At 40.7% G+C, this 13,287-nt stretch overlaps 1 protein-coding gene across 1 annotated transcript in view; it reads right to left on the bottom strand.

Moving 5' to 3' along the window:
* The window catches only part of Emb (embigin), a 55,947-nt gene that overhangs the window by 6,677 nt on the left and 35,983 nt on the right, over positions 1 to 13,287 (bottom strand). The window contains exons 5-7 of the mRNA XM_052743321.1: positions 7,076 to 7,203; positions 3,551 to 3,830; positions 1,572 to 1,605 (exon numbers count right to left, since the gene is read on the bottom strand). Of these exons, the coding sequence (XP_052599281.1) occupies positions 1,572 to 1,605; positions 3,551 to 3,830; positions 7,076 to 7,203 (442 nt within the window). The remainder of the gene's footprint in view (positions 1 to 1,571; positions 1,606 to 3,550; positions 3,831 to 7,075; positions 7,204 to 13,287) is intronic.

Here is a 13,287-nt window from a genome sequence, read left to right as displayed (position 1 = left end):
TTTATACTCAAAAGTAAGACATTCATTGTGATGGCTGCATTGGAATAAAGGATGGAGAACATGTATGTTATTCTAATATTAAATAAAAGGAATAAAATAATTTGTTATAGTATAGATTGAATCATGTTGGCATTGTTTTTAAGATGTCTGAGGGGGCATTGAGTGGGGTAAGCTGTGGTAATAAACATTAAACTACATGGACTTGATAGTCCATTCTGCATAGCAAATTAGGATGCGGCCACAGCCCCTAGTGACTACACAGGAGTGGTCGGAGACAATGGACATGATGGGGGTGAGCGGAAAGAAGAAGATACATAAGAGGGGCCAGTTTAACTCTTTACATACTCCTGCCACACTTTTTATGACTTTACAAAAATAAGAAAGAGGTCTAGGAAATGGGAATCAGGGACATAAGTTCCACTTATAATTTTGTGTCCTTAACTTGGAAGCACATTGTCTTGTTGGTTCATTTTACCTACTATATATGAACTGTGTCTTTGACCACTGCTACGTGTATGTGAAGAACTCTGCCTCCCTCTTGCTCTTACAGACTCACAGCTCACGGCCCCTTGGGCTGATAAAAGACAACTTCCAGCACCATCTTGTATTGGTAATGGTTGGGGGTGGGGGCTTCCCTTTCATGAGCACCTCTCAGTGGTCTTGTCTGGTCTCTTTTGGTTCACAGACACTGGTTGTTTCTCAGATTTTAGTCCCTGTCTTGGGAGCCTTTATTATCTGGTTGGGAAGAAGTATTCCACCATCCCCAAACTAAAGTAGATCCCTGGCCATTTTATTCCCAGCTATCCTCATGTTCTACTCTTAAAAAGAACAAAACATGAGTTCTCTCTAAAGTAATTCTCATAGAATCCTAGGCCAGTGATCTTCACTGTGAAAGAACAGTACCACCAGAAGATGTTTCAACCTAAGTGGTTCTGATTGTTCTGATCTAGTGAGGCCTGTACATTGTACTCCTTTTTTCCCCCATTTTTCTTTATCTGGATGTTTTACTTGCATGTGTCTGTATACCATGTGTGTGCATATGCCTCCAGAAAGCAGAGGGCACATCAGATTCCCTGGAATTGCTGTTATAGACTGTCGAGAGCTGTCATGTGGCTGCCAGAAATTAAACCCATGTCTTCTAGAAGAGCATCAAACGCTCTTAACCACCAAGCCATCTAGCTAGCCTCAAGAACATTATATTCTTCAGAAGCTTCATCAGTGATCAAAAATACACCAAGGTAAAGAATCATTTAAATAAATTAATACATCTGTTTACTATGCAACAAAGTCTGTTCCAAGCACTCACACAAATAAATTATTACTCATTCAAAAAATGTGTGTAGGAACACCACGATGAACCCATTTCTCAGCAATAAAACCGGAACAGTTATTGATGGAGGGGTAGACACTGGATACCAAACTTCACCATCACACAGATGAACACAGAAAACAGCACGCACATCACCATGTTCTTGTGGTTTTTCTTGTTTCTAACTGCAAACATTTCACTTCATTTCATATTTATGTGCATTTTACCCAAGTGGAAAAAAAATCAATTAAAAAATACTTACAGCTGTTCAATTTGTTCAAATTCTTTCCCATCATCTGTGTAAAGACAAACAAAAAGGATATAACAATTGAGCATGCGACGCCATGTTTACATGTTCCATTCAACCTGCGCCCTAACAACTTTTCCCATGGAAAGGAGAGAAGTGCCACCTTTGATAGCTCTGTCTCCCTCTGCTTCCTCATAACAGGATGCCAGACTCTACCTGAATCTCTGATCAGAACTGTTTGGCATCCTGGGATTTTTTCAAAACTATGATGCCATAATATATATATATATATATATATATATATATATATATATATATATATATATATAGAGAGAGAGAGAGAGAGAGAGAGAGAGAGAGAGAGAGAGAGTATGAAAATCAGAAAAGAATACAGAATACATGTGTACTGGCTGGTTTTGTGTGTCAACTTGACACAAGCTAGAGTCATCAGAGAGGAAGGAGCCTCAGTTGAGGAAATGCCTCCATGAGATCCAGCTGTAAGGCCTGTTCTCATTTAGTGATCAATGGGGGAGGGCCCAGTCCATGGTGGGTGGTACCATCTCTGGGCTGCTGGTTCTGGTTTCTATAAGAAGGTGGGCTGAGAAAGTCAGGGGAAGCAAGCCAGTAAGCAGCACTCCTCCATGGCCTCTGCATCAGCTCCTGCCTCCAGGATCCTGCCCTGCTTGAGTTCCTGTTCTGACTTCTTCCAATGATGGACTGTGATCTGGAAGTGTAAACCAAATAAACCCTTTCCTCCCCAACTTGTTTTTTGGTCATGGTGTTTTTGTCACAGCAATAGAAACCCTAACTAAGACAACGTGACAATTTCTATCAAGGGTTTCTCATCCAACAGCCCAACAGACAGGGGTTTAAAATAACGCTAATGCAACCTTGACTTTATGAGAATCTAGGATACTTGATAAATTACTTTTTGAATGGAGACTGGGGATACAGTTTAGTCATAAAGCACTTGCTGTAGAAGAATTAGGCCCAAAGCTCAATTCCCAGAACCCACATAAAAAGGCAGGCATGGTGGTGTACACTTGTAATGCTAGGCAGGGGGAGGGAAATAAGAGGATCCATGGAGCTCAGTGGCTGCCACTCTAGCCTAATTGGTGAGCACCAGGCCAACGAAAGACCATGTGTCGAAAAGGAGTAGACAGCATCCCTAAGTCAAGTTTATGCTCTGACCTCCAAATACACACGCACACACGAGCACCCACACACGCACGCAATCCCCCTGACACAAATGGTTAAAATGAATTATTTAAGTGAAAAAAAATCTGAAGGAATCCAACTTTTTCCTAATATTCCAATGTCAACACACATTCCCGACCTCACGCATAGTGGCACCAAGAGACGAAAGATTTTAATTTTAACATGAACATCTTTCAGGCCGATGAAATAAAGGCCAAGAGTCCAGGTTCAGAGACCATTACCATTATGGTTACAAACATAAATATTGGCCCAAATATGAAAAATTGAACTGTTCTTTACAAACCATTTTTACTTATTTTGTGTGTGTGTGTGTGTGTGTGTGTGTGTGTGTGTGTGTGTGTGTGTGTGTGTATACGTGGGTATATTTGTGTATGTGCACATTTATATGTGTGAATGCATGTGTGCACAGCATAACCTGGGTGTGAAGGTCACAGCATGACCTCAGGTGTTTGTCAGTCTTTGATGACTTCCTTGATAGGATCTTCCTGCTGCTCTCCACTGAGTATGCCAGGCTAGCTGGCTTACAAGCTTCAGGGGTCTGCTGCCTTTACCTCCCTCCTCAACATAGAAGCACTAAGATTACAGATGCCAATGTTATGCTTTTTACATGGGCTCTGGAGATGTGAATTCAGGTGCTGACACGTGTGTAACAAACGCTTTTTACGCAGTGAGCCATCTTCCCAGCCCTTCCCCAGAACTTGTGAGTGACTATGTGTTAGGCCATAATACACACCATAACTAAGCGATACGGTAATAGAAAAAGTAAGAAACCTTACCTGGGTCATTCTTTTTCTTCTGTGTGTATACTTCACAAAGCAGAATGATAGCCACTAAGAGAATAACTTCAGCAATGATGGCGAGAAACGGCTTGAGGGGCACCATGAAGCTGAGCACCACCAGCTCAATGCGTTCTTCACTCTCACCTAACTGGAAGACCGCGCGGCACCAGTAGGAGCCTCCATCTTTCTCCAAGAGATGCTTTACCTTGAGTCGTGTTTCATTAGCATAGGATCCATTTATAACATACTTATCATCCTTGTAAACATCAATAGGAACCTAATGCACGGAGACATTAAAATCCTTACATAATGCAAAAAGAGATACATGTCCCAGGAGAGCTAATTCTGGGCAAAGCTAGAAGACGGAGCCAAGAAAACCACTTACTGGAAAGGGGCATATTAAAATGTATGAGTCATTGCAGGAGGTTGGTATTCCAGCAGCAAGCAAGGGAAAAAGTCTATTTAGTTATGAGGACTTAGCCCTGAATGTCTGAACCCACAAATATATGTCTAGATTGTCATTAGTAAATAGTAGGTGAGAATCCAAGGCAGAAGATTTCCAGTCATCTAGTTTTCCTTTCTCCTTATTTTTTTTATTTTTTTTTTTTTTTTTTTTTTTTGGTTTTTCGAGACAGGGTTTCTCTGTGTAGCTTTGCGCCTTTCCTGGAACTCGCTTTGGAGACCAGGCTGGCCTCGAACTCACAGAGATCCGCCTGGCTCTGCCTTCCGAGTGCTGGGATTAAAGGCGTGCGCCACCACCGCCTGGCTCTTTCTCCTTATTTTTAATGTACATACGTACATTGGTGTTTTGTCCCCTGGAACTGGAATTACAGACAGTTCTGAGCTGCCATGTGGGTGCTGGGAACTGAACCCAGGTCCTCTGGAAGAACAGCCAGTGCTCTTAACCATGAAGCTATCTCTCCAGACCCTGGTTTTCCTTTCTCATATACGACTCGCTCTCTACAAGTGGAGACAGGTAGGTGAAAAGGAAACAATACACATTTAAAGAGATCATTCCGGTCACTCCTGACGATAGATCACTAATCTGACAACTGAGTTGCCTACACTGCAACTGTAGTTGAAATCGTCAAGGCTCCTTAGCTGATGACCTCCAATGACCAGCTCTCTCATCCTAGATGCCTGTTTCTTCCTTTCATGTCCCAGTTTTTTTCTCTCCCAGGTAGACTGGCTTCTGGGAGCTGCTGGGTTTTCCTGAGGCTCGCAAAGTCATATTTAGAAGCTGTTATACCTAATCTAAATTAAATTTTATCCTCAGGTCATTGGATACCTTCACTGCTCTATCACTCAACTGAGATGCTCAATAAATGCAAATCTGCATACAAATGTTCTCAGGTTATCCCAGGAAGAATTCTCTGTAAACGTATTTGCCAAAAGGGGAAAAAAAGAACAACCTTGACCCACGTCTATGTACACAGGCATAGAATGGCCTGGAATATTCATGAACCACTATATGAATTAGAGACAATAAATCAAAGGACTGAATTTTAAGAAAGCACAGAGCTAATTGTGATACAGATGATGACTTAACATTTTGAAATGGTCCTTGACCTAAAATGTTGACCTGTGACCCCTTCCCTGTCCCTGTCTCACAGCTGATTATGACCAAGGTCAAAGAAAATGAAGAGAATGATTCATACAGCAACCCCCCCCCAAAAAAAAAACAACTTTAAATTAGGCTATATATTCCAAACATCACAACTGGTATTTGTTTTTACAATTTATACTTCAACAACATGTGTAGACACCTGTCCTAATCATCCATAAGACAAAAGGCAGCGGCCTCATTGTCCAAGCTGACCCCTGCATGATCTAGAGCTATTTTCTTGGAACATTAAAGCAATGTTATTACAGAAGTAGACACGCTCCTTCCCAGGCCCTTCCTCCACCCTCCTCAACAGCTTCACTGCAACACCAACTTTGTTTCTTTAAAACTTCATTGAAAGATTTGTTCTGTTTCATGTGTCCCATCTAGAATTGCAGCTTTTCTTCAATAGGACCTTAATATGAAAACTCATCAGCATCGAGGCAAGAAAAGGGTACCCCACAGCACCATGCCCCAAGTTTTAAGCTCTTTGGAGCTACCCAGGAAAGGACAGGAAGCCAGCGATAATTTATTCATTGAATACTCTTGTTTTCTTCACATCAGCTGTACAAAGCCAATTGTCTTAGATTTATATAAGCCTTGAAATCCACTTCTTTCCAATGTGTGAAACACCCCAACGTGCTAATGACACTCCACAAAAACTAAGACCTAAGTTTAAGTGACCGAATTTCCATTCATCTTTTTCAAACAGTGCCAGTACATTACATCCCACGTCAGATATTTCAGGAGACAAACCAGAAAAGGAGCCTGGGATTTTGTTTTTTGTTTTCCTAGTTACTGGCAAGAAGCAGAAGTGAGTGAGGATTTTCTGATGAAATTATTTCTAACCTGGTCAATTAAAAATGCTTTGGTTTTGCCTCATTATGTAGTCTGGGATAACACCAAAACCTCTATATATGGCCTTGAAAATACAATGATCCCCCTGCTTCATTCAGCTTCCCACAGGTCTGGGATTACAGGCACATGTCATTAAACCAGGCAAAAATTCTCTCTCTTTTTATTTTTAATTTTGTTTTGTAGCAGAGCCTCACCATTCAGCTTTGGTTAGCCTGGCTTTACCTGGAACCATCTCTTTGGTTTGCCTCATACATATGTCAATCCTCCTGTCTCAGTTTTCTTGGTACTGGGATCACAGGCACACACCACCGTGCCCATCTGAAAATGAATTTTGGTTTTCTTTCAAAGAATTTAATTAAATTGCAATAATTTAATTTAATTTAATTTGCAAATTTAAATAAATTGCAAAACCTAAAAAGAAAAAAGTATGATCCAATAAAACACTGAGAGTTTCTTCACACATATAATGGAATATGCTGAAAACATCCAATGACAACTCCATTTATCACTGTGGTTTCTCAGTAATTATAAGTTATAACAGAAGTGTTAGTTTCCCTAGGAATTAATTTTTAGTCAGCTATAATCTTATTTACGAATGAAAAGGTTCTTTTGTTTTGTTCAAATCAGAAAAAAAAGATCTTTTGTGTATACACATGTGTATACAAGTCAGCTATAATCTTATTTACGAATGAAAAGATTCTTTTGTTTTCTTCAAATCAGAAAAAAAAGATCTTTTGCGAATACACATGTGTATACATGTCTGTGTGGGTGTTTGAGCACATTTATGTGTGACGTATGTGGAGGCTGGAGATACATCAAGTGCCCTTCCTCAATTATTCTCTGCTTTGTTTTTAAGACAGAGTCTAAATCTGGAGTTCATCTGTCAAGACTAGCCTGTCTGGCTCAGGAAGCTTATGGGATGGTCCTGTCTCCATCTCTCAAATGGCATGCCCTGCTTCTTACATTGGCACAGGGGATCCACACTCTGGTCCCTCCTACTTAAAGGGCAAGCACTCTGACCAACTGAACTGTCTTCCTAGCCCCAGCAAATACGATCTTACCTGTACACTTCCATTACTCATGTACCAAGTCCAATTTAAAGGAAGACCATCTTGACATTCACACTTCAGGACAGTAGAATCCCCCACGTAAGTGATCAATGGCTTGTTTTTTCCATGAACGCTGGGTACTAAGAAAAATTGAGAAAAATGTTCATTACTGAGGCTGTTTAAGCAAAAGAAATGTACCAAACTTCAGGACATTTCTCCACTTCGTTTTCTTACTAATGCATCGTTCTCATCGTGCAGTTTTGATTGTAAATAAAATGAAACCAACTTGTAGTCATTAGGGGATGGTAGCAGCAGCAGTGATAACTGAAGTGGATGGAAAACCCCAATAGGATTGTCTGCAGCGTACCACTGAAAGAAAAGCCCCCAGTGATTAAAATTACAACCTTTCCAAGTTTGCAACAAACTATGAAATGCTTGAGATAAAGAAGCCTCCAGTTTTCAAGGCTATTCCTTTTTTCCCCACTTACTGTGATAGTGGGACACTTTCTTCACAGCTTCACCCTTAGAGCGCATGAGTAAAAAGTCAAACTTTTCAGACTAGAAAATCTTTTAATGGATGCAAATTTGTAAACAGCCAGCTGACTTAGAGAAAGTGGTAACACAGAGGAAGGAACAAAGGAAAAAAATCAAGGGGAAAAGAGGATGTGGCTCCAGGGTAGAGGGTTTGCCTAGTGCGCACAAGTTCTGCATTGTTATAAACATATTTATATCATTATAAATGACGCATACTAATATTAATTATGGTACATTTCTTAGTCAAGAAAGTTTGAAGTGTATACAATTCGTAACAATACTAAAGAAGATAAAATCAGAAAAACTACATTTTAAAGACATGAACAATTTGCTTAAGCAAATTCCAAAACAGGAACACAAGTATTCAATTAAAAGCCACAGGTGAGATCTGTCCCTCATCGTTCCCACACTGACTATGAAGATGGATCAACAAGGTACCTTTGTCCATTTTCTTTTTTCCTAATTTTCCTAATTTTAAGGTTTTTTTTAATTTTGTGTTTTTCAACTCCTTATTAAATTAGTCAACAAGGATAGCTAAATATTATGGTGTCAAAATTTATAGGTAATTCTCACTTTCAGTGCAGAGATTAGAAAGATTTCCAACCGCGACAGCTAAGTCTCTAGATTAAATGTGTTCTCCAAGGGTTCTTAAATTTTCTACTACTGATGTAACTGAGCATTTGCAGGATGCGTGAACTGTAAAGATGGGAAAGGGGAAAAAAAATCAGTAATGATTAAAAAAGGGATTTTGCTGTTAATTAACCAGACAAGGATCAAAAACAGTTTCTTTTGTGGGTTCTGTCCTTAGATGAGCAATGCATCAGTGATAAGACAAACCTACTATATTTTACTGTTTAAAGAGAACCCAAATCATTGGTTCTGATACAATTATATATATATATCATCGTTTTCCCCTTCAGAGTTATTGGTCAGCGGTGTGTAATGAGGCAAAGTCTGTAGCAAAGACAGGCATGGGTGATGAAAGATGCCACCCACGAAGACATAAGTGCTTCAATAATCCAATAATGACAGACAGGGCAATCTCGAAGTCAGTGGGTATGAAGGTCTGGCTAGCAAGTATCTTCTACAGTCTCTAGTATTAGAATACTTGGTCCTCAGTTGGTGGCTGTTTGGGGAGGCTTAGGGTGTGACCTTGCTGGAGGCAGTATGTCACTGGAGGCAGGTTTTGAGAGCTTAAAGACTTTCGCCATTTGAGTTTGTTTTTTTTCTCCTTCCTGCCTGAGGTTTACAATGAGGGCCTCCTCCATCTTCTGCTCCATCCGTCATGCCTGCCGCTCGATGTCACACTTCCCTGCCATGACGGACTCTTAAACCTCGGAAACCGTCAGCACAAATGAACTCTTTCGGATGTAAGTTGTCTTGGTCATGGCATTTGGTCACACTGACAGGAAGTAACTAAGACAATGGTTGTCATACTCTTTGTAACCACACAAACATGTTTTGATGAAACTAAATGGTCTACAAAGATGCAAACTACCAATCAGGCATCACAATAGAGGCAAGCACTTTATGACATTGCTGTGGGACAGAATCAGAGGTGAGTGTGTATGACAGACTAAAGTGCTTGGATTCCAATTATCCCTCCCAGAAGAAACTGGTGAGCTGACCCCACTGGAGGAGCTTAGCATTCCTTATACTAACTAACTCACAAGCATACCTTACTTACAGACACCCGCTAAGCAGTAGCTCCTTAGGATTATCTTCAAATGTCAGGTATTAAGTGTTGGAAGGAACTCAGCACAATGTTCTAATAATGACATGAAGATAAGACTGAAGGCCAGGAAATAAATACTTGACGTCTAATGACAGCTTTGATATAAAGATATCTGATGGATAGTGCATTATACTCTTGCTACATTGTTGTAAAGGGTTAAATAAGAGTTTATTTATGGAAAGTGCTTGGTACATGATAACTGTCACAAAGTTCCAACTTTTATTGGGATGGCACAGCATGGCACAGCGCTCTTAAATCAAGCTTTTCTATAATTAATGGTTATGCTCTTGATATGTAATGTCATTAGCTACTTTAATAAGAACAATTACTATCGTGTGTGGTGTGTGTGTGTGTGTGTGTGTGTGTGTGTGTGTGTGTGTGTGTTTAGGTCAGCTAGCCTTTTGGAGCAGAGGAGACATAAGTTCTATAGGGAAAAGGCAGAGAACTATCATTCATCTATGTGTGTCTTAGCACCGTGTCGACATCTAAAATCACCCAAGAACAGAGAGAACTTTAAACTGAATTTCTTTGTGGGTCACCCAGACCATCTGGAAATGGAGATGACAAAGACAAGAAGAGATGAATGACTAGGAGAAAAGGGCAAAGGAGCTGAGTGAAGAAATAGTAGCTCCAGACCAGTGAGAGCCCTGGTCCACTTAAATACCACAAAGGAGACAATTCCTCCTCAGTGAAGGCGTGGGACAAGCTCTCACACTGCTCTGGCCACCCAGGCAAGCACTAGATAAGATTCTGTATGCATGTTGTAGTTCAGCATACATTATAACAACTTAAACCAGGACGCCCTACTGTGGGATGGTCTGTATGTCAAATGTGTTGCTGATTGGTCAATAAATAAATCACTGATTGGCCATTGGCTAGGCAGGAAGTGTAGGCGGGACAAGGAGGAGAATAGAGCTGGGAAGTGGAAGGCTGAGGAGGAGACACTGCCAGCCGCCATCAGGATAAGGAAGATGTAAAGTACCGGTAAGCCACGAGCCACGTGGCAAGGTATAGATTAATAGAAATGGATTAATTTAAGCTGTAAGAACAGTTAGCAAGAAGCCTGCCACGGCCATACAGTTTGAAACCAATATAAGTCTCTGTGTTTACTTGATCGGGTTTGAGCGGCTTGGGACTGGCGGGTGAGAGAGATTTGTCCTGACTGTGGGCCAGGCAGGAAAACTCTAGCAACAAATGGTGTCCAACGTGGTGGCAAGAGTTTCCACCTAAAACCTGAGAAAAAAGATTCTAAAACGGAGCTAAAAACAGCTTCCTAATTGTCTCTCTCAAATGAGCGGCAGCTGCCGGTTTGAGCTACTGGCGGGTTGCTGGCGTGCGCGCTCGACCTGCAGTATGGCGGGAATGAGGCCTCTGCAAGTGACACATTAAGCTACATTGTGGATTTAGCCTTTGCTAGTACAAAACAAAAAAAGAGGTTTCTGGGCTACACGCTGCTTGGATAAAAGCATAGACCCACGATAGCTCCCAGAGCTGGTGGTAAAGTACCACGCCATGTTGGGAAGCTGAGGTGGGCGGAGCCAGCAGCCACAGCTGCTGCAGCTTAAAGCAATAGATTCACAATAAGACAGATTCAGATGTAATAGTTTAAAATGTGTGTAAAATATACGTAGGCTTGAAAGAGACAAAAAAAAAGGTGATATATACAGTATAGAAACAAATACATGGTTTTAAAAAATAAAGTCTTTAAAGAGACAGTAAAATTAATATAAAAAATAAGCCACGTAGAGATGACTATTACACAGAGAGTCTGGATTGTGTTGTCTTTGGGATTCTTAACTACAGAGAGATGTTTGATTGTAAAGGAAGCTGAGTTAAACCAGTACGTATATTTTAAAGATACTTTGACTTCAAAATTTGGATGTAAGGATATGTTGCTTTGGAAAAGAGTCTCTTTTGTTTCCACAGAAAGCAAGAGGCTATGGATTTGTTCCAGAGTAAGATACATCAGGTTTGACCAGCCAAGACCCCCTGAAAGGTCTCCGATGACACCATGGCCCAGATGATCCAACATCCAGAACCGTTTCAAGACAACTGGCTCAGATGATACAGCCTCACGGACTACTCCATGATCCTAAAATTTTCTTTGTTTCCCCATAAGATACAGCACCCCCCTCCAGCAGGAAGTAGTAAGAGAAGCTACGCCCAAATTCCCAAACATACCAAGCTGACTTTGGAGATGTGTAAAGGTTAAAACCTTCCTTTTTAAGAAAAGAAAAGGGGAAGTACTGTGGGATGGTCTGTATGTCAAATGTGTTGCTGATTGGTCAATAAATAAATCACTGATTGGCCATTGGCTAGGCAGGAAGTGTAGGCGGGACAAGGAGGAGAATAGAGCTGGGAAGTGGAAGGCTGAGGAGGAGACACTGCCAGCCGCCATCAGGATAAGGAAGATGTAAAGTACCGGTAAGCCACAAGCCACGTGGCAAGGTATAGATTAATAGAAATGGATTAATTTAAGCTGTAAGAACAGTTAGCAAGAAGCCTGCCACGGCCATACAGTTTGAAACCAATATAAGTCTCTGTGTTTATTTGATCGGGTTTGAGCGGCTTGGGACTGGCGGGTGAGAGAGATTTGTCCTGACTGTGGGCCAGGCAGGAAAACTCTAGCAACAACGCCCAGCTAGGTCCTCCCAATAACAAGAAATAAAACCGGTTAAAAAGATCAAAACAAGCTTCCTTCTAGACAGAGGTCGTATGTGGAACAGAAAGGATATATGAAAAAAAAAAAATCACCCTACAAATTATTACAAAACCTAAGAGTAAAACAGAAATGCCTCGCTTACAATATGCTGTTTATAATGAGAAGAGACAGGAAAAAAAGCAGATAGTAATTTTATAAAACCAAGAACCAAAATTTTAAGAAAATAATTTAAGTCTAAATGTATTTAAATGGAAAGGGGGTGAGGGGAGAGGAGTCTCTTCCAAAGGTATTCTGCCCCAAGTCAGGCTATTATATGTCAACACTATCAGTCTACAGCTACTACCTCCGAACTCATTTATAAATCCAGATGGCTCAGAAGTTGAGGAAAATAACCACTATGAAAAAAATTGGAAGTGATCCTCAGATCCAAGGGGAAGAGCAGACCATCTGTTTTGATACTGATGTAGCAAGTATATTTTAAGTTATTGAGGAAAAGAAAATGATTAAATGTCAAAATGCTAAAGGCTCAATCGGGTGGAATCCCAGAACATTTTATTCTTCGTTTCTTACGGCAGGGTCAATTTCTTCACTAAAAACGGGTGGTGGGAGCTGCCTAAGGCTGGGCAATGGTCTGTGGACTGGGAAGGTCTCTGTTAGGCTCTATATGACTTCCTTTCCTTCATTCAGCACTCTGGTCTCTAGCCTTAGAAAGAGGAAATGGCAATACTTGCTCATACTGTAGCACACAGACTCATCTGTTTTCTAGAACTGGGGATTGAGAGACGTAAATAATTCCATCCCTGTTGACTCTGTTTTGCTCCCAGTTCAGATGAACGCTCTTCCTTCTCCACAGTTGTAAACACTAAACTAAGTTTGGGTTGTAGAGGGACAGACTATTCTACTACTTTGATTGAAGTTTGTAAGCACTCGCCAGGAAAAAAGAAAGAAAGAAAGAAGGGAGGGAGGGAGGGAAAGAAAGAAGGAAAGAAAGAAAAAGAAAGAAAGAAAGAAAAGAAAGAAAGAAAGAAAGAAAGAAAGAAAGAAAGAAAGAAAGAAAGAAAGAAAGAAAGAAAGAAAGAAGCTACCCACACTGTCAAGTCTTCCTAAGATTTAACATAAGCAACATTTATATTCCTGGCTAGTCAACAATCACATGATTTGGCTCGCTTACGCATGGTTCCCTATCCGTGGTTTTTGTCATCAAGACTGGAAAATGTCCTGGATGTCGTGAAAAAGCACTTCCAACCTCCCAGCTTCACACTACCTTCTCACCAGGCTTCTTTACAAAATATG

The sequence above is a fragment of the Peromyscus californicus genome, unplaced genomic scaffold (assembly GCF_007827085.1).
Source record: "Peromyscus californicus insignis strain IS unplaced genomic scaffold, ASM782708v3 Scaffold_18__1_contigs__length_77618521, whole genome shotgun sequence".
Taxonomy (NCBI): Eukaryota; Metazoa; Chordata; class Mammalia; order Rodentia; family Cricetidae; genus Peromyscus; species Peromyscus californicus.
Note: the sequence above shows the minus strand (reverse complement) of the source record. Positions and strands in the feature narration are given on the sequence as shown.